This window comes from Podarcis erhardii (genome assembly GCF_964252035.2).
Source record: "Podarcis erhardii genome assembly, chromosome: 7".
NCBI lineage: Eukaryota > Metazoa > Chordata > Lepidosauria > Squamata > Lacertidae > Podarcis > Podarcis erhardii.
The window spans coordinates 64,350,072-64,372,133 of NC_138511.1; the positions used below are offsets into that span (position 1 = coordinate 64,350,072).

Sequence of the window (22,062 nt, forward strand, 5' to 3'; positions counted from 1 at the left end):
TGTGCATAAAAATGAAGGTATTAGTGAAAGCTAACACTCAGAAAATGCATTATGTTAAGGGGAATTGGTTATAAAAATGTGTTTATTAGGAGAAATTCTCACTAAAATGCTGACGGATTTTCATGGGGATGTAAAACACTTTTTTTTTCCAAATTGCTGCAGAATGTGGAGAACTGTATTTAAGATTGCAAAAACGAGAAACAGAGAACCAAAACATATCCTTCCATAAGGGTACAATGCACACACACACTTGGAGGAGTGTGGGGGTGTTGCAACCTGCTTTGCCCCCAACCTTTGCACTGGACAATTTTGAGGGAGCTCATTTTGTGACGGCTTAATGGCTTCCCCACAACCATTAACACTCACAGTAACGAACGTGAGAAGGGATTCTGACACTGTAATGAATTTGGCCCAAAGTTGTCACGCAAACACACAAGTTCACTGGAGAAATGAAGACGCACGTAAGAGGTGAGAACCGAACTGTCGGGATTTTTGCCCCTCACAAAGAAAACATGTTCCACTCCCCCGAAGCACCGCAACGCCAGAGACCCCATTTTGCCAAACAGATGAGAATCGCCTGCGTTGCACAAAGGAAAGCAAATGAGAGTCTGCGCCCCAACAGCAAAACTGTTTTAAAAAATCTGCTGTACCTGCAGCAAAAAAAACCCCAGCCACCCAGATTCATTGACACACACACACACACCTCTAATTAGGCAAGTCGTAACAAAGTATGTGGAACTTTGCGATAACTGGTGCCTTGCAGGCGTGGCAAGGGCAGAGGAAAAGCTCACAGCCTTCCACATGGCCCAGAGTGCTTTATCACACACACACACACACACACACACCTTGATTCTACACTCTCCTTAATTAAGCATTATAAATATCATTTTAAAGAAAGGGACTGCTGTTGGGGCTTAGCCCTGGGGCAGTAAACTCTCTTTTAAGTTTTTCCTTTGTTTTGCTGATTAGGTAATTTTATACAGAGTTACTGCAGCAAAATATGCATGAGAGGGAGATGAAGAGAGTTGCGTTACATATGGAACAGTGCTCAGTTTTGAATGGAAACAGGACAACTCGCAATTAAGCCCTTTAACACCCCTCACCCACATCCCCCCTTCAAGTTGTAGGTGGCTAAATCTTGAGACAGAGGCGCCATCTGCACCATGCATTTAAAGCAGTATCATACCACTTTAAAGAGCCATGGCTTCCACCAAAGAATCATGGGGACTGTGGTTTGTTTGTTAAGGCGCTCAAAGTAGGTAGGAGGCCCTGTTCCTCTCACAGAGCTACAATTCTCAGAGTGGTGCAACAGTCCTCCCAGGGAACTCTGAGAATTGCAGCTCTGTGGAGGATGAATAATTTGGTGTGGTGTGGTGGTGTGGTGTGGTGTGGTGTGGTATTGTGGTTTGCACATGATATGGGTGAGAAAACATAGCTTCAGTTTTCTATTTGCTGCCTTGATCCTTGTTCTTACATTTCAGTCTCCTTAACTGTAAAATGAGGAAAGAATTGTAACAAATTCGTTTGTTGTTTTAAATAAGAAGGGTCGCCATATATATCAGAAAATTCTGGTAATGTTGGGGGTGGGGAGGAGGCTAAATTGGTGCCCGGCAGGAATTTTCAATTTAATAGAAAATGTCCAGGATTTCGTCTGTTCCCCGGCAGAAGCGGAAGCGCTGTACAGTGGTCGCTTCCTTGTTGCATCCATAAAGTGCAATATGCAAATGTGACAGCAGATGGCGATGGTGAGCTATGGCAAATTCAACACCCCCCAAAAAAACGTTTTTTTAAAAAGCATTTTCACAGTGTTTTTTTATGTGTGTAGATTCCACCTTGGTGTCAGATCCTGCAAAAGACTATAGCTCAAGTACAATAGTTTATTATATTATAACTACAAACATTTTGGATCTCTAAGAAGCCACGTTTTCTCATGTTTCAGCAGTACATAACAACCACTATATTTTGTGGTGCGGGGAATTTTAAAGAACCCAGTATAAGGCACAAGATGGTCGTAGTCTCCATTCTGTCTTGGGAAACTCTCAGAGAATTAAACAACCCAAGAATGCGACGTACCCTCCAATACCTGACAAATTTAAAGAAGTAGCATTTTCTTTTAAACAAAGGCTGAATTTTAAGCACAGAGGGAAAAGGGTTTCCCATTCTATAGCTTACTTCCTGACAGTCTGATGCTCAAATTCCTTAACTCTGAACCAAGGATGGGTGGATCTGATGATTTTGGTTTCTCATTTTTCAGTCTTAAATTCAAGGGAAAATACAGACTGCAAGAAGGAAGTTGTGTGATAGTTCCAGCCTTGCAATGAGACCCCCACCTTCCCTCCACTACCAAGAAGTCCTTGCTTTACCCACAACTATGCCTTATCTTGTTTGAGCCTGCATGGAAGAAATAACTCACAAGGGGGTAGCAAGCAAGCTGCACATAGGAACCAGCCTTATAGAGAGTCAGAGCATTGATCCATCTACCTTGGTGTTGCTGACTGGCAGCAGCTGTCCGGGGCTTCAGGCCAGGTTCCCTCCCAACCCTAACTGGAGATGCAGGGATCGAACCTGGGATGTTCTGCATGTTAAGCAGATGCTTTGCCACTGAGCTACGCCTCTTCCGCTCTATTGCTTCACCAAACTCCTGCCAAGGGCGTCTTGTTACAAAGCACAGAACCCATGAAAGAAACCTTCAAAAGGCATCGTTTCCTTACCTCCCATAAAACTCAGGGTTTTTGGTAGCAAAGATCTGTGAATTTTTTTTCAAAAGGTGAGGAGTTTTGTCATGGCCACAGGCTAAACGATAAAAGCTAACTGAACAAAACGTGGAAGATTATGAAATCCCATGTCTGAGGTGGGGATGAGATTACAAAATTACAGATTGCTATGAAAGTGCATTTCAGTTTGGAAAGTCTAGCAGGGTCCAAGTAGGTATTGCTGTCGATTAGAAGATGCTCCAGTACAGTGGTACCTCAGGTTAAGTACTTATTCCGTTCCGGAGGTCCATACTTAACCTGAAACTGTTCTTAACCTGAAGCACCACTTTAGCTAATGGCTAAAGCTGCCGCCGTGCCGCCAGACCACGATTTCTGTTCTTATCCTGCAGCAAAGTTCTTAACCTGAAACACTATTTCTGGGTTAGCGGAGTGTGTAACCTGAAGCGTATTTAACCTGAAGCGTATGTAACCCGAGGTACCACTGTATTAGGCACAAGGTCAAGAATGCGCAGGCCAGCAGCCTGTATGAAGAGCTGAGAGAACAGGCACTATAACTAGGAACTGGGGGAAGTTGTGACAGTGATCTGCAATAGACTCTGCCGGGCTCACTGCAAGGCCTGGAACTGACTTTTCTGTTACAAGGCCTTTAAGCAAGTCGCTGGCAGCTCCACCTCTCCAGCCTTCCACGGCTGCCTCGCAGTTCAATTACTCCATTGCTAAACAGATTGTGTTAAATACTCACTGACTCAGTGTAAGTATCAATTTGTGCAATGGGAATATGGATCCGCTCCAACCAGATCTATAATTACAGTGCTGTACTAAAGAGATGGGGAATAATATACCCCGGGGACTCGCAGCCAGGCAGGTCTTCTTGTTTACAAGCTTGCTCAGAGGTCAGTAATGGAGAGTTCCCATTCTTCCTAGCTTTGGTCTGCTGTTGCTGCAATAAATGCCTCTCTGGCTTGAAAGGCAGCCATCTTTCAGGCACCTCAGTTACTAGGGAGGCGACAGTCGTAACCTTTTCTTTAAAAAAAAAATGCCTCTGGAGTCCAGAGTCAGCAATTCCAATTTGCAAGGCTGGCTTTTTAAAAGAGTGCAAGATTGTGACTAAACCGATACAGACCCCCTTCTCCCTTGGTTCCTCTCTCATTTTGGAGACCTGCTCGGAGTGCAGTGCTCTCATGACATCGCCTGCCGCCTCCTGCTTATGCAGAAACAGAATTAATTAATTATACATCATTCATCCCTGGCAGATATTTATCCACCCTTTAAAATAAAAGTCCTCGGCTAGGTTTGCTTGACAAAGGGAGGAACAGGGATGGGCAGGAAGGGAGATTTCAACCATCAGCAATCGGCAACAGAGGAGATGGAGCTGTAGTGAGGGAGGAAAGACGAACACTTTTCAAAAGTGAATCCAACTCGCTTTGTACATTCTCCACATCTGTACTCGGAATGTCGGGGCTATAAATTGGCTGGGATAGCAAGTTTCAAGCCTCTCTCCTTGCGCACGCACACGCTGCAACCTCTTCTGCAGTCATTTATGCATTTATTTTATTGAATTTGTATAGTGTTCTTTGTCAAAAGACCACAGGGCAAAGAACTTAAATGCCAATACATAACATAACATAAAAATCAAAAGTTATAAAAATGCAATTGTAATAATTCACCTGCTGAAATGCTCCTGTGTGGGGACTGCAGAACCCTCCTACTTTGCAAACCCTCCAACATTTTATAAAACTAGGAAGAGGATTGCACCATGTCTCAATTCCCATCATTGTCAAGGATCAGCTGCCTGCCCTGATGTGGCTGTTAAAATCGGAGAAGACTAAGGATGAGCAAGGTGGAGAATCTCCAGGTGTCGCTGAACTCCCAATGGTCAAGGAGTAAATCTGCAAACACTTCAGTTTTGCTATCTGGCTTCGAATGTGAGCCAGCCAAGCAGAAAAGTCAGTCCACCATCAAGCTTTTCCTCACCTGCGGACACAATCAGCTGCTCGACCCACCAGCACAAAGTGACTGGTTCACTGGAGTCCTACAGGCTGTAGTCATCCTCAGTTGATTTCCCATGTGCCTGCTTCTGACCCCATTCCCACCCCCAAATCCCTTCAAGAATTGGCTTCCATCTCCTTAGGGAAAGTGTAGCAGCAGCTCTTTTGGACGCTTCTAACATGTAGGTGGAGATGAGCAAGGAAGGGAAGAATGATGCAATCCTACACCAAAATAAACGTGACTGCGAGGGAATTAATTCTGCACACTGCCAATTAAGGCTCCATCTCTCTGTTCACATTTTCTGGGAGCCTTGGCTGGAAGTACAGCATAAATAGGAATCTCAGCCCTTTTACAGCAGCCTAGGCAAAGGGCATCCCAGATTTGGTCAGAAGTGAGAGCCGTGTTTTCTCTTGATATAAATGCTGTCTAACTCGATTGGGACAGATCTCTTTCTACTGCCATGGAATGTGGGGAGGGGGGAAAGAGACTTGGCAAAAACATAGGAGGATTCCACCGTTTCCATCCACCAAAGTCTCATAGAGGGGTCATGGGAGTGTAATTATATAATACATTTGTTAATCAATACAATATATAAAGCAGTATGTATTATATCAGTATAAATTTAATATCCTCTTTGCAGGTTTTCTTTTTACAACTAAGCAGTGGCGTAGCGTGGGGGGTGCAGGGGGGGGCTGGCCACACCGGGTGCAACATCTGGGGGTAGGGTTAGGGGGCGCAAATCCACGGGTTAGGGGGTGCAAATTACTTGCCTTACCCCGGGTGCTGACAACCCACGCTACGCCACTGCAACTAAGCAGCATATAAATTCTCTGAAATAAATAAAAGATTTATAAACTGCTTGATCAAAGTGCTCTCTAAACAGCATACAACAGAAAGTGTAGAAAAAACGCAGCTAAAACCCAGTTGGGGAAAATTGTACATAAAACTGTTCATGAATAGAACATATAAAATACATTATATTCATAAAAATCCCTTGCTGTACTGTGCACTAAAATTAGGACACATTTTCATGAGAATTAAAAGAACAATAATCCCAAAACTGGTGCTGAAAGTTGAAGAACTGAACTTAAGGCTGGAAAAATGAGAAACAAAGAGAAAAAAGAAATTGACAGAATCCCTCCTGTTGAGAACTTACTTAGTCTAAAAATAGCGAATGTTTAAAAACACACAGAAATGGCAGAGAAGCCAAACAGGCACTTATCCCTGTGCTCGCTAAACATACAGTTCTTTAAACAAAGACTGTGCCAAAAAATAAATAAATCCTCGAGACATGTGATAATGGATCATAACCTCATCTGATGGAATAATGGGTGGGTTGATTTTCTACAAAATTGCAAATTTTGACAAGGATTTGAACCAAAAGACAAACCCCAACATTGTGATTACAGCCAAATTTTCCAGCCTTGTAATAAAAAATAAATATATTGCTGGAGCACATTTTCTACATATTATCTCTTGCTCGCTTGGCACACATGCAGAAATAAGCAAACAGTGGCATGTAATGAATGCACAAAACCCCACATTGTGTACCCGGCTGGTAAAGCATTTCTTATTCAGCGGTATTTAATAAAAAGCCTGTTATGTTCTAATTAAAGCAAAAATCATTACGGTTGTTAGCACTCAGCTTGCTTTCCCCCCCTTTCTGGTCTTTTTTTTAATGTAACATAATGATTTATTTATTTTTAATCTGCAAGAAAAACAATTTCCCTGTGTAACCAGAAAAGGCTGAGCAAAATGACAACAGCAATTTCATCTTATTTCTCTGTGCCTCCAACATCCACCGTGCCGTCATATTTCTACTTTGTTTTTTAAGTGTACAGGGATAGGGTTTTCCCTTCCTGGTGTGAAAATGTCTAAGGTTGGGGGGGGGGGTGAAGGTGCTAGCTTAAGCAAACTAGAGATCACAGAATCATAGCCTTATCCTCCATGAATTTGTCTGACACTCTTTTGAAGCCATCCAGGTTGTTGACTACCACTTTAGAGAGAAGCAGTGTACTGGGGACAAACAAGGAGGACATCATCTTCATGTCTTACTACTGAGCCTCTGGAAAGTGTTTTCTGGACTAAATGGATTTCAGGCTGATCTTTCACAGCAGTTCTCTGGAGTTATGGAAGGCTTGTCTCACGCTAGTTCCTTATGGAGAAGCAGGGAATTCCCACTTTTCCTGCAAACATCTGAAGCAGTACAGGGGCAGATCAAGATCAACTGGATGATCTGCAGCAGAACAACAGTAGTTTCTGACACACACGCAAATACACAGCAGCTAAGACTGCTGAAATGAAGGGTGCTTCCAGATGAGCATTCCTCCTGATGTGTTTGCACAAAAAATGCACTGAGGTTATTACAGATTGCTGTTTCTTGAGGATCCATTCTGATTTGTTCATAAGAAGGACATATGATGTTGTCATTATGCCACACTTTCCAGGACATTTTCCCATCAATTTTCTTACCACAAAAATGTTGTTTGTTTGTTTGTTTTGGAAGTGGGCTTGTTGTATCAGAACACTAAAATCAACATTAAATTTACTGGCATATGAATTCATCATGCTGTCATACTTGACTGTTGTCAAGTAGTGCCAGTCTTTAATTGGCCAAAGAAAGATAGTCAGCTCAGCTCTGGGACTAGGAATGGGCAGAGGTCAATTTCGATTTTCACTTTTCCAGTCTTTCTTTCTCTTCCACATTTCCACATCAGTTTGCAAATTTCTTCTAATATTTTTGCAAAGCAATTTCCATCTCGTATGTTATTTTCACCGATACCTGGAGATACCTATGTCTCTTAATTCTGAGCTTTCACCAGTTGCCTTTCACTCAAGTCACTGTCCCTGTTTTCAGATGGGATTTAATCACATATCAGACCATTTCAGGTTGCACAAATAAAATGGGGATTTGGCAGTCTTGCGGAACAAACAAAATGGGGATTTGGCAGTCTTGCGGAACAAACTGAAATTTTTGCAATAAGGAAAGTGACAGGAAAATGCACTGGCAAGGTAACACTAGATTGATGCAATGTCATATAACCTCCCTGCAAATAATAAATAGCAGACATCATCTAACTTCTCCAAAAACTTTTTGTGCAAGCAAATCAGGACGATAATGCACAATAAACAGGTCACAGAAACCTCAGTCTTTGGGCAGCTCTACCGGCTAGCTTTAGAGTGTCTCATTTTAATCCCTAACCTCTAGGAACTCACACATAGATGTACGGTATATATGCTGGTCACCCCAAGTGCACATCACTCATGTGGTGCAGTATCTAACTGGCTCTTTCCCATTGAGTCACCATTTTTTTCTCTGCCTCCAGTCAGTGGGTTCTAATAAATACAACAGTGGTGAATTAGAACCTGCTAGCTTGAAGCCAGCCAAGTCCTCATCTAAATATCTGAAGGGTTGTTACACAAAAATGATGGCGCAGATTTCTTTTCTGTTGCTCCAGAGGGCAGGAGGTTCCTATTACAAGGAAGGGGATTTTGACTAAATGTTAGGAGGAAGAACTTCCTGGTGGCATGACATGTTTGAGAGTGGAGCAGGCAGCCAGGGAAGGTGGCGGGCTCTCCTACCTTCCTTGGAGGTTTTTAAGCAGAGGCTGGAAGGCCACCTAGCAGGGATGCAACAGCAGCAAGTTTCCTGCATCATCAGCGGGTGTTGGTCTGGAATGATGTTGACACATGAAAAACGATTATAGCATTAAAGAAACAGAGTGAGAGTATGAATTGGCAAGTCTGTGACATTTTTTTCTTTAATAAGGCCAAAGGGAAAGAGGTTAAGAGTCGCTGCGCTGCCAGTGAAGAAACCAATGACATCACCTAGAATGCAAGGATAATGGACACTGCAGACAAACGGTCCATAGGAGCCAATGGTGACCACAGGGAAACAACTATGTGTTAAGGTGCAGCCATCTGTCTGATAAACCAGCTAGAGAGGGGTTTACTAACTCAGTGGATGGGAAGATATTTCCTAACCCAGAAACCTGACCCACAGAAAATCCCAGAATAAAGATTGCTAAGAACTTTGGGTCTAGAGAACAACATGACCCATTTGAGGCTATGAAGAATATCAAAAGATTTCCACTCATCCCAACCAAAGACTAAGAAGCTACACTTGGGGCTGCTCCCCACCCCCCAAAGAAGCGTGCTTGTGTAAGTATGAATGCACTACAATTAGAAATATGAACAAAATTAGCCCTGTAAATTTGCCATCCTGTTCTCAATAAACTTGGGACTTTCTGGAACACTCCCTTTACTGCAAGGTTCCTCCTCGCAGGCCAATGGATTGATCAGCATTGCTAACAAAGTTTGAGGTGAAGTCCCCAGGTGAGACAGCCCTGCTCCACATAACCCCTAGAGGGCTCATGAATTTACTCCAGGTGAGGAACAAGTTTGCACATTGCAGTGCAAACTAGGAAAAAGGAGTTGGCATGAAGCAGGAAGGGCGCCTTCTTGTGCCACAAAACCCAGACATCAAACCCCTGCACTAAAGTCATGTGGATTCTGCATCAGGAAAGGCTGATGTCTGCATCCTGTCTAAATTATGCAAATTAATCTAATTTGAATGTTGTTATACTCCCTTCCTGAATCAACGAGAACACTGTGATTTTCAAGCTGTGCTCCGTGGAATATGCAGCTCTTTGGAAACTTATATGGGGGTTCCTCAGGGAGGGACGGGACGCGGGTGGCGCTGTGGATTAAACCACAGAGCCTAGGGCTTGCCGATCAGAAGGTCGGCGGTTCGAATCCCCATGATGGGGTGAGCTCCCGTTGCTTGGTCCCTGCTCCTGCCAACCTAGCAGTTCAAAAGCACGTCAAAGTGCAAGTAGATAAATAGGTACCGCTCCGGCAGGAAGGTAAACGGAGTTTCCATGCGCTGCTCTGGTTCACCAGAAGCGCCTTAGTCATGCTGGCCACATGACCCAGAAGCTGCTCACCGGCTCCCTCGGCCAATAAAGCGAGATGAGCGCCGCAACCCCAGAGTCGGCCATGATTGGACCTAATGGTCAGGGGTCCCTTTACCTTACAGGGAGGGACATCAGTTATGGTAAGCCAGCCTGCCCACTATCAGACCAATACTACTTTTTCTTCTCATTCTGAACACTTTTATTTCTACTCTACTAGTCACATCAGATTTACAGTAGATTCTAATCCATGTTCAGTCCAGTACTTTGATTACTGTCTTGTATCCAGAGAGGCTTACTGCCTCCAACAATGAGGTGCAACATGGCCATCCAAGCTAGTAGCCATGGATAACCTTTTCCTCCACGAAATCCAGTGCATTGCGTGATACTGCACAAACAGGAGGAGTTGTCGACACCCTGCTCCCAAGGGCCTTGTTCTAGCATCCCCCACCACGTTGTTTTGAGGTTGTCCAGAGGGCAACTCCAGGCACTGGTGGGACTGAAAAGGGGTGAGGAGAAGCCCCTCCTCTCCAAGTACCCCTCCCCCCAGCATACAGTGTGCTGCGCTGCTGCCAATCTCTCCTCAGGTTCCTGAAGAAACCCTCCCAAGTTGTCACTCTTGCACGTGCACTTGTGACGTATGGCCCACTCCAGTTCTATTGCCTGGAGGAACATCCAAAGTATTAAACTCATCTTTCTCTCCCTCCGCAAGGATCACAGAACCTGAGCAGCCTCCACAATGACTCCCCGTCATTCACCACTATTAGCTTGAGGTCCTTCTGCTATGAAATTCCCCAACCTTCTCTAGGGCGCCTTCCCCACCCCACCTGCCCTGTGGAGAAGGCTGAAGGCCTGGGACTCTGGAATCTGAATCAGGATGCAGAATATGCTTGGGATATGCAACTGGTATTCCAAAGCATACATACTGCCTCCAACAGTAGAGGTACAACATAGCCACCACGGTTAGTAGTCATCAATAGCCTCCATGATTTTGTCTAATCTCCTTATACAGACATCTATGGTTGAAAGGACAATACTTCTGCTGATAAGCATGAACTTAATCATCATAACCAACCATTGGGCATTTCCATTGTGAGTTGGCAACAAGAGTAACAAAAACAGGAATTCTTCCTAAAAGCATTTCAGACCATAATGTGTTAATAATGGAATTGAAAGGGAAAGAAGAGACTATATTTAGGTGGGGGATGAATGATGGATTACTGGACAATCAACTAATACTGGAAAAGGCACAAAAGACATTGAAGGACTATTTTGAGCTTAATTTGAATAATGAAATGCTTTGTAATGAGAAAATATGGAACCGATTTACATATAAGGAGGTGATTTTAAAATAAGAAGAAGAAGATATAAGGTAAAAAAATATCTATAGAAATACGAAGAATTTGTTAAAAGATGTTGGGAAGTCAGAAAGAGGGAGGGGGGAAGTCGATGCTCTTGTTGGAGCAATGCTTTATGATATAGATCTGTGTAATGAAATGTAATTAAATATGGAAAACTCAATAAAATTTATTATTAAAAGGGGGGGGGAACCACCTGTTTGATCAGCCTTCCCCTGACCATTAGCGCTAACACAATTGCCCTGTATAGGGCTCCTTTAAGAAGAAGAGTACACTACAGTATAAGTTTAATAAATGCAATAATATGAGGGTTTTCCCCCCTTTCCCCCTATGAATCAGTTTTGCCATTTTTAATCTTGTAAACCTCTATGAGATGATTCACTAATGCTAAACAGTATATGAATATTATTACATGAAAATTTTAAAATAAAGCCAACCTCTGGCTATGATAAACAGCCATTTCACTCAGCTTCGGCAAGACTCCCTGTGAGAGATCTTGTGTGTCCACTTTGAGATTGCTAAGTCTTAAGACAAATTGGAAAACGCTCAAAGGAGGATGATTAAAAGGGCTGGAAGATATTGTCCTAGGAGGAAACGTGGAAGAAATCAGTCTGTTCAGCCCGGGGAGAGGGTGGAATTTGGGAAGGGGGCATGTTGATAGCTATGAAATATTTAAAAGAATGTCAGAAAGAAGGAGGAGGGCTATCTTTTACGGTATCCCCTGGGGATCGCAGGACACAGAGCCCGGGGTTTAAATGACAAGATGATGTGTTGGGGAGGTTAAGTGTTGGGGAGGTGGAAGCTTCAAAGCTGCAGAGCAGTTCAAGAAAGGAGCTGGTTGTTGTGGTAAGTCACAGAATTGCTTCTATCATAGACAGGGCCTTGTAGAAGGCCTGTCACTAACTTGCAGGAGGAGGGCGGGAAAAGATGCCCAGGTTTCACCCTTCTGAGAACCTCAGCAATTTTCTTTCTTTCAAAAAGCACAAGTTTCTAGGCTTTAGGGCTGCAAAGGTATACCTGAAACCTCCAACGTTAAAGGGGGCACCTGACCATGATATCCAGTAGTCTAAAGAGTGGCCTGCATAGCTCCTTGCTCACCTGCTCCCACCCAACTAGCCAAACTGGAACAAATTGTTCAAAATATGATAAACTATGCAAATAAAATTGATTTTCAAAATCCTGATGGGATTCAGGATTTCTTGGCATGGCATTGTAATTACGGGGTGGGGTTAAGGAGTAGGCACCACCCTGATAGCAGACATTTGCCCGAGACAGCAAACAATTTAGGGGGCAAATATTTTTGCTGCATATGCGCCAGTGTTTCAACACAATAAACAGCAGGGGGGAAAGACGCAGATCTGTAACAATACCATGCCAGGCAGCCGTGACTAAGGGTGGCCCCCCTGAGCACACTCTGTACCTGTTCTCTTGAGTTACCACTGCACACACTTCTGCCCCTCACACATTATGCCTTTCACTAGGAGACATGTCACTTACACGCAACAGACACATCTGATGTACAAAGTGTGAACTGGTTAGCCTGTGGGGGCACAAAGTGATCTGCAGGACATTGTTGCCAGTTCTGTGATTTATGCCAGCCTGTGGCTACATATATATATATTACCCACATGGTATTTATTACAGTGACTAACATAAGAGAGATATAGCAAGTAAAGACATAGAGCAAAACATTTTGTTTTGCTTTAAGACTTTAATATTTCTGTTATGTTAGTCATCGGCATAAATATATGGTTATGGTGATTAATGGCATCCTTCTGGGATCTAGCACAAACTTGTCTGAAGTGTTGTTTGAAGCTTTAAGAGTCTAGTGTGTGGGTGTGTATCTCACATTTATATCCCATCTTTCCCTCGATGAACTCACAAGTGGCATACATGGTTCTCCCTCTCTCCATTTCGTCCTCACAGGAACCCTACGAGATTGGGCTAGAAACAGTGACTGGCCCAAGGTCACCCAAGGGGGCTTCATGGTCAAGGGCGGATTTGAACCCTGGTCTCCCAGGCTGTAGTCCAGCCCTCTAACCACTACACCACACTGGCTCCCTGCACATTTTTGTGTATTTGCCATCATCAAAACCACTGATGGGAAACCCAAGGCAGGGCTTGAATATTTCATGCCTGCTATTCTCCTCGTGCTGCAGCATAAACCAATCCTCCACCTTAACTCCCTCCCCAACGATGGTTCAATAAAAGTATTTTTTTAAGAAATAGGGTAAATATTTTACCGAGAGGTGAGCCACTCCAATGACGGGGCTTGGCACCGCTTTAAGCAGATTGCTGCAAAACAAGCAGCCGCAGAGAGCAGAGGGTGAATAGGAGCATGCAGCCATGCGCCAGATGTTCGTCCTGCTTGCTCTGCATATATAGCCTGTCATCCCTCAGAATTCTTGCACAGCAGCAAATATTTATAACCTGCCCTTAACTGGAAAACGGAGATCGCTGTCAGTTTTCCTAAGCTTCTCAGAAAGCAAAATGAAAGAAGCAATGCATGCTGGGTGTACTTGAGATTGTACAGCTACATGTTCATCATTCTCAGTTTTCATTTTTGGGAGATGAAACTAGCAGTTCTCGTGGACAGAGTATTTTCTGAGATGGTGTGAAATACTCAACTTTTCTCCCACTCCACTTTGGTCCTGGGCTGCTGTTGTGGCGTCAGTGTCATTTTATCCCAGGTGCTGCTCGTTTTCGTCACATCCTGGCTGATCCCACCCCAACAGGGACCACGTAGTGAACAGGATGACATCACAGTGCTAAGTAGCCAATCTGAATGAGGATATCATTGAGGGCAAGTGAGGGCGATGTGAATGAATAAGAGAACAGAGGAACAGAGAAACTTGCCTCATACCGGGTCAAAGCATCGTGTTCACCTACGGAGGGACCCATGAAGGAACTCTCCCCACAGATTTCAGTACTCTGAGAGCACCTTTCCCCACAACACCCAAACCTTTGGATGGCGGGAAAGTGTTTCTGCCATGTGTGTCAGCAGTGAGAGGCATGGCTGTGGCGCCCGTCCATGGTGGAGTGTGTGCTTAGCCCATGTGCCTTCCCACCCTCTTCACCTGGTCTTTGCTCATCGGGGGGGGCAAAGTATAACTCCTTAAAGGCACTACTGGTGCTCCCCAAATATTTGGGGTTACAGTTCCTGTTGGGCCCTGGCAGCCTGGCCAAAGTCTGGAGGCTGATGAGTGTTGCAGCACAAAATCTCTGAAGGGCACCAGGTTGGGGAAGGCTGTACCAGAAAAGCAAGGCAAGACATGGGAAAATACAAGAGACAGATTCCAAAATCTATAAAATCATAGCTAAAGTTATACAACTAAAGTGACACCACTAACAGGGGGCAGCTCCCTACGTCTTCCCCAGCCCACCTTGGAAGATGCTAGCAGGGACCGTCTGCATGTGGAGTACGTGAGATATACACCTGACCTTTCCTAAAAGAAAACCCTTTTCTCAAGCCAAGGATGAATAAGCTGGATGCCCCCCCCAAGTGATCAGGCTCTGTGCTTTCATCTCCTTGCTCTCTGTGTTTCAATTAGTGGGCTTTACTGATGCCTGTTTTTTGTTTGTTGCCTTTCTTGTGTTTTCACTGCAATGGGATGCTGCCCAGAGGACCTTGGTGCTGGGCTGCATCTAAATAACGAAACACACTATCTTTCCATTTCATTTAAGTGAACATTAAGCAGCACTTTTTACACTGTTAGATACACTCTATTTTAATGTTGCTTGGTCTGCGTCCACACCATACATTTAAAGCACCCACCCACCCAAAATCCTGGTTTACCCCTCGTAGAGCTTTAATTCCCAGCACCCTTAACTAACTACAATTTCCACGATTTGGCAGAGGGGTGCTTTGTGTTTTAAAATGTCTGGTGTGCATGCAGCCTTGGAAATCCACCTCAGTTAGATGCTGAAGCATGACTTCTCTCCCCCCCCACCCCCGTTTCCTAATGCTGGTCCAAATGGCCAGAAATACGGAGGGCAGAATCCAACAATGCATAAGCAGAACTTCCAGTCGTGCAACTGAATTGTAGCTTTCTCTCCTCTTGGTGCAGTTTGTGTGCACCCCCAAAATATGCTCTGGAGGGTTCCCCAGCCTCCTAGAGCAGAGTTTGAGGGTGTGCAGGTGACTGGAGTGGGCAAGAAAGGAAGGCAAATTCTCGTTGCATGAGTGGAAATCTCTTCTACTCATGCAAGAGACACCATGGGATGCATGTGATGGTTTATGTGCCTGTGCATTCTGTCTTCTGATACACACATTTGATGTGCACACCTGTATGAGAGGGATAATTTATTCTTATGGTCCTCCCACATTTTTGGCGGGCGGGGGGAGGGAGCTGGGATGACTGTGGGAATCTGGCATGCACAGGTACGGATATTGCACATACACCCAACATGCCAGTTTCATTGTTCTATACAATGGGAGATGTTTCACTAGCAGCCTTTGTACATCTTCCAATTGTGTAATGTGAAGCAGCTGTTGTTTAATCTGCCTGAAGTAACAGTAGTAAAAAGGATTGTGCAAGCGATTGCAGCCAGGGAGGAGGTGGCCCTGCATAATCAAATGCTATCAACTGCAAATGCACCTGGATTCTCTGGTCTGGAGCACTGGCCACCCCGACTAGTTACTTTAACTGGGAGAGAAGAGGAGTGCTACCCTACTAATTCTGCTCAACCTCTCAGTAGTGCTCAGTGCTGCTGCCGCCGCCCCAGCAGTGCTCTCTGTGGGTTTGAAGGTGCAAGCACTGTGCCCTTTGCATTTGGAGCTTGGAGTCTTCAATTTATGCAGATGGCTCCCACCTCACTTGCTCTCCACTCCACCTGAATCAGGAGAGGATATGTGTATGTGGACCAGTATGTGGAAGCAGGAATTGTCCAGATGAGAGCCCACATACTGATAACATGAAGGTGCTGTCTAGAGGCAGTTCCCAGGTCTGGGATTTGGGAAGACAAGATAAAGGCTTACAAGTTCAAATGTGCAGTTGAGATAGTGAAGTCACACATTGCCTCTTTTTAATGTGCAGCTGAAATGGACAGGTAAGCAGGTTTAACTTCAATACAGACAGAAGGCATAGATTAACGAGCTGTGCAATTAAGTCTCTGGAACTTCCTGCCACAAGGCATTGGGATGGCTGCTAGCATAAAGTGCTCTTTTGAAAGGATTAGGGAACTAATAGAGTAGATTGGCATTTTGTTGACAGTTTACCATCTACGTCCCCACACATAAATGTTTCCATAAAAAGAATACTGACGTTTTACCTGTCAGTAACTCTGTTTTAAAGGCCCAGTTAATGCTGAGTTTTGCTTGTGATGTTTGTGCTTCTGTAGTTAAATCCACTAATATTATGTCCTTATTAGTTCTCCACCTATTTCAATATTCTGTGTTTGAGCACCTCCACCCACCCAATATTAATAATTCTGAACATTTGTGCTCTTTCAAGTGTTCAAAGCATGACACATGCTTTGTCCTGTCTCTCCTGTCATCTTTTAAGACAAAAAAGGCTTAAAGACTTTCTTCATCATGAATATTATTTCATGCACACAGACACACAAGCCTGCAACGCCTATTTTCATTCACCTATTCTGCCCCCTTTCTTTTGCTACAATTTCTAGTTTCATTTATCCAGTGGCTAAGATCTGGCGCCCTATTACATGCACAAGTGCTGTATAGCATGCCTAGGGCTGGATGTCTGACCTGTACACACTTACCTGAGAGTAAGTCCTGTTGAAATCAGGCTATTTACCAATGGGTAGACATGTATTGCCCAGGGTTCTGGGGCTACATATACATCATACATTTAAAGCACCTGGCTTCCCCCAAAGAATCCTGGAAACTGTAGTTTACCCCTCACTGATCTAAATTCCCAGCACTCTAAGCAAACTGCAGTTCCCAGGATTCTGTGTGAGAATGGTATATATGCAAAGCCTAAATCTGCTAAATTATGCCCCTTAGGCGAGCCTCACCCAGACCAGATTTTTGAAAAGGATATCTGCTAATGAACTGTCGGTGAATAGGGGTATATAAATATTTTTAATGAATAAAAAACAGTCATTTTCACGTGTCCCACTTGTCTATATTAATGTGGTTAAGGTGGGACTGAAAGTTCATGTTTTTACAGAAATTACTACGCAATGATTCTTGACAACCCAAATTGCAATTCATTTTGCAAACAGCAGAAAACCAAATTCTTGCTGTGTTGCAGGACATAGGACCCAAACCAATGGATTCAAATTACAAGAAAGGAGATTGTTCTGACTAAACAGAGGGGAGAACTGTCAGATGGTAAGAGTTGTTCAACATGGAACAGACGACCTCAGAACATGGTAGACTCTCCTTCACTGGAGGGTTTTAAACAAAGGTTGGATGGTCATCTGTCAGGGATTTGTTAGCTGTGATTCCTGCATTGAAAGGGGTTGGGCTAGATGACCCCTGGGAAGCCTTCCCATTCTACAATTCTGATTCTACGTAGTGCCCCCAGTATACAAGGTGCTTTGCAGAATCTCATGAGCAAGAAAAGGGAGCAGCCCAAGCTCTGATGTGCAACAGATGAAATAGCATGAACTTTCTCTCTCTCCCCTCCCCCTGCTTTTTGCAAGTTTTATAATCTGGCCGTCCTACAGCATGACTAATTTTTACTGCCCACGTGCAAGTTATTTTTAAAACACAGCACAAATAGACAAATATTGCTTGTGTCCATTTTAAATTTAAAAAAAAATAGTACCACTTAGGCCTGTCGTATGGCAAATGTAGGCACCCTCCGCCTTGGAGATACACCCCTGAATTGCTTCTTTCCAAGAGTCAAGCAACCAGCTGCTTGGAAAAAGCTATTAAACATGAACCTCTTGTGGTTAACCACTGAAGGGTTGCATCCCTTTTAGTCGTCCAGGCCATTTTCAATTAATATTTCCCCAAGATGGGTTTCTTGGTTATATTGATGCAGGAAGACAGCATGAAACAAGTTAAGAAGACAAACTTTCTCTCTCTCTTTCTTTCTCACACACACCTAAATATATATATTTTTAAAATATATTTATGTTACATCTCTCAGCCAAAATTTTGGAGGCAACTCACACGACATAAATTTAAAACAATATTAACAATCGTAAACTTTTCTGGAAGCTTTTCATCTTCCCACGCATTCCGTCCCATCTCACCCAGTTTATTCACTACCATTTACGGGGGGGGGGGGCAGGAAGACAGATATTTTATGCCGCAGCCAAGGCTGTTTTGGGGTGTGTGGCATCTTTTTCTCTTTTTTTGAAAAAGCAAGGATATCGATCCGTATATGATTTGAGACTTCTTTCAACCACCCTGTAGAAGAGAGGCCAGGGTAAGAAATGATGAAAGGAAGATTGCAACACAGTTGTCTCTCAATACATCCAGGGATTACATCTGCAAAATAATGCTTATTCAAGAAGGGAGGTGGGGCTTGGCTTTGACTGAAGGGTTAGGAAACTAAAGCACAGCTCCCAATCCACGAACAGTTACCGGAGCTGTACAGCCCAATTTAAAGCATGTTTACTCACAAGCAAGCCTCATTTTCTTCAGTTGAGTTTACCCCCAAACTAATGCAAACTAAGTACTGGAGTCTGAGCTTAACCACATTTACAGTAAAATCCTATCCACAGATGAGGGCTAGTTGAAGACTCAGATATATGTGTGTATAGAACTGTGAACTTGCTTGGTTTCACTGGGACTTAAACTGCAAGTTAATGTGTCTAGACTTGTAGGCAGTGCAATCATAAAATGGGAATTATCCCTCACCTAAGTCAATGGGACAGCTCACTTTAGAGTAGAGCTGCAGAGAATCAGGATTCATATAATCAATGGGGTTGGTTCCAAGGAGAGTTAATCCTGAGTTTCTCCCCCCACCCCAAATCGGGTGTGCAGATTGGAAAAGTGAGAGACCTTGAAAGCATTTGATGCAAAGAAAGAAATACTTCTAAGGCTGGGATTCTATATCCAATAAAAAACTTAATGAGGCTTATTCCCGAGTACACGTGTATAGGGGTTACACACTGTACGGGTTGCAGCCAATGCAAGACCTACTCAGAGTAGATCCATTGCAATTAACAGACACGTTTGACTTTATTCCATTAATTTCGGTGGGCTTAATCTGAGTAAAACTTAAATACAACCCATTGAAATGAATGGACCTAAGATATCCATTTATTTCAGTGGGGCTACTCCGAGTATGACAGTGCTGGAAACAACCCCTCGAGGCACGCTTAGAGCCCAATCCTCCGAGTCACGGCTATGAAAAAGCCCCACTGCATTCCATGGGGCTTAATCCCAGATAAACGGGGCTAAAATCGCAAACTTCCTTGGGAGTAAACTATGTGGAACTTCGCTCTGGCTAGGTAAAAGTGGCTGTTGAGGTGGGGAAATGGCCCTGATCCGACAGAGGAACGGTCTCCCTCGAAAGGTCGGGGACCCTCCTTCCTTGGAGGTTTTTAAAAAGAAGTTGGATGGTCATCTGCCAGGGATTCTTCGGCTGTGATTCCTGCATTGTAAGGGGTTGCAATAGATGGCCTTTGGGGGTCCCTTCATGGGCCTAGCTAGGATTTATTTTAGCGGGGCAGGCTTTATGTTTGGGGGGAGACAGAACCGAGTTATCTGTGATGCAGTTGGTCAGCTAGTTAAGTATTTGTATTTATTTACTTGATTTAGGGGGGCAGTTGCTGCCACCGCACCCCGCTGGCTACGCACATGAGTCCCTTCCAACTCTACAGTTCTGCGATTCTATTATATCTCCGATCGGGCTTCTCCTGGCAGAGAAGAGGCGGAAAAGAGACTCAGCAACAGCCGCCGCGCGCTCAAAGACGCAGAGCAGCTTCGCTCCGGATACAAGGAGAAGAAACCCGAGGTCGCCCGCTCTGCGCCTCTCGCCGCTACGATTATGAACACTGCTGGTAAATTTCACCCTGTGTTTAAATCCGTTCCACTTCTACCATTTTCTCTGGTTTGTTTGATTCACTTCTAACAGATCCAACAACCCACAGGGAGATTCAGAGGCTGCCTGACACCCCCTCGACATTCCCCATGGCGAATTCTCCACTGAAATCACTTGTAAGTCGCTGGGCAAGTTGCCCTAGGCGAGATAAAGCGATTGACAAATTTAATAAATAAACCAATACTTCAAGACCAAATGGGTTGTCAGTCTAGGGGGCAATCGAAAGGTTCAGTTTCTCTATGGAAAATATGTGTGCGTTTTCTCCTTTTTCTTTCGAGATAATTGAACAGTTACCTCGGAACTTTTTATGAATTTTCTATTTTGGTGATCGCATTTCTCAATTTCTGCCTTTCCTTCCTTGTCTTAAGGGTGTCAGCCACCATTAAAGCCCTACTCCGAGTAGACTCGTTGAGATGAGTAAACTAAAAGACACTCATTTGATTGCAGGGCGTCTCCTACTAATCGGTGACTCTTCACTAAATTTTCTACCGGGGATTCCGAATACTTCTCTCTAAAGATGTAAATGCTCTATGACACTTTTAACTGTCATCTTTTCAACCATCCTGTGTAAAAAGAAAAGAAGAGAAAACACCCTCTCCAACTATTTCCCTCAGCAAAAAAAGAAAGAAAGAAAGAAAGAAAGAAAGAAAGAAAGAAAGAAAGAAAGAAAAACACAACCCCAAACGCGGTGCGAGTTTTCAGCTTAATTTCGTAACATTTTCGAAAGTCGAATCGTTTCGGACTTCCTGAAAATGCAAGCAAACCGATACAATATAGTATCGAGCTTTTCACTTCGGACTCTGGCGACTCACACGTGTCAAATTCAATAGAATCGCAGCCTCACCGAGCAATTCCTACGCATATCTGAGTCCTGACAAGTGCAACAGGTCTTACTCTCAGGTAAGCGTGCCCACGGTTGAAACTTTAAAACTTTCATCCATTAAAATATTTTAATACAAATATTTTTTAAAAAAACAAAACCTCACCCATTCAAAACGAATGGCTACGATCCTGGGCACATTTACTCGTGAGTAAGCTTGGGCAGAAGGGGAGGAAAAGAGACCGTTTTGGAGTGTACCCTAACTTTTATTTATAGAAGCGAGGGGATCTCCCCCCCGCCTTTCCCGGCGCGGTGAAGGCGTTTAAAAGGCATTGCCTGTCATCTTTGATTATTATTTTTGAAACACATCTCCCCTTCGGCTATAAATGCTTGGCGAACACCTGGACGTGCCAAGGAAATTGCTCCACAGATTTTGGGGAGGGGGAAGATGCATTTTTTTCTGGGGCATTTTAGGACTTTGAAAAGTGTGGGGGAGGAGAGCCACAGCAAAAATCTGGGCGCGGGGGGGGGGCGAGGGAGGGGGTCCCATGAGTCGATCCCATCCAAGGAGGCCCTCGCCTGCGATCGAGCAGTTTGCCTGCCTGCCTGCCTGCCTGCCTGCCTGCCTGCCTGCCTGCCTGCCTGCCTGCCTAGCACAACGAAATGTGAAAAGATGTCCTAAGAGGACAAAGTCTCCTCGTTCCTCTTCTCCCTCGCTGACTGTTGTACAAGATGCAGCGCGATCCAGCCAAATGGAGGCAGCAGCATTTGAACCCCATGCTCTGTTTTAGCCTGTCAAATCTTTGAGAATAGGGACCTGAGGCAGGCTTGTGCTGTAAAGCGTAAGGCATCGTGTTCCAGAGATGCTAATCAATATAATCTCAGCTTGATCAGGTCCATCACTCATCGTACCCATTTTACAGAAAGGGAGCTGAACCAAGGCCTACCAGGGAAAGTCAGGGCAGAGCAAGAAACCTGAAGGCAGATGTCCCAACTCCAAGCTGGGTTTCCAGCTGGAGCCAAGTCACTTCAGGAACCTTTCAGTATGAGGATTCTGCCGGAAGTAATGTCATGATGAGAAGGTGTTAAGCATGTCCAGACTAAATATGTGCTGTGCTGGGAGTTGTAGTGGAAGCCATCTTGAGGGCGCTAGGTTGGGGGAGGCTGGCACAGGCAAAGAGTGCCTTTGTCTCTCACCAGCACAACCAATTGGCAGAAGGCAACAGAGGGGAAGAGCTTCTAGCTCCACCTCAGAGACGCGGGTTCTAATCCCCACTCAGAGAGGAAAGTCACCGGGCGGCC

At 44.3% G+C, this 22,062-nt stretch overlaps 1 protein-coding gene across 5 annotated transcripts in view; it reads right to left on the minus strand.

Moving 5' to 3' along the window:
- Positions 1–22,062, minus strand: part of TFAP2E (transcription factor AP-2 epsilon) — a 74,012-nt gene that overhangs the window by 32,211 nt on the left and 19,739 nt on the right. For 2 of the 5 annotated variants that reach the window (XM_081871705.1, XM_081871706.1), the window contains exon 4: positions 8,286–8,375. The exons of the other annotated variants lie outside the window; for them this stretch is intronic. In XM_081871705.1, the coding sequence (XP_081727831.1) occupies positions 8,286–8,375 (90 nt within the window). The remainder of the gene's footprint in view (positions 1–8,285; positions 8,376–22,062) is intronic. 5 annotated transcript variants of the gene reach the window in all.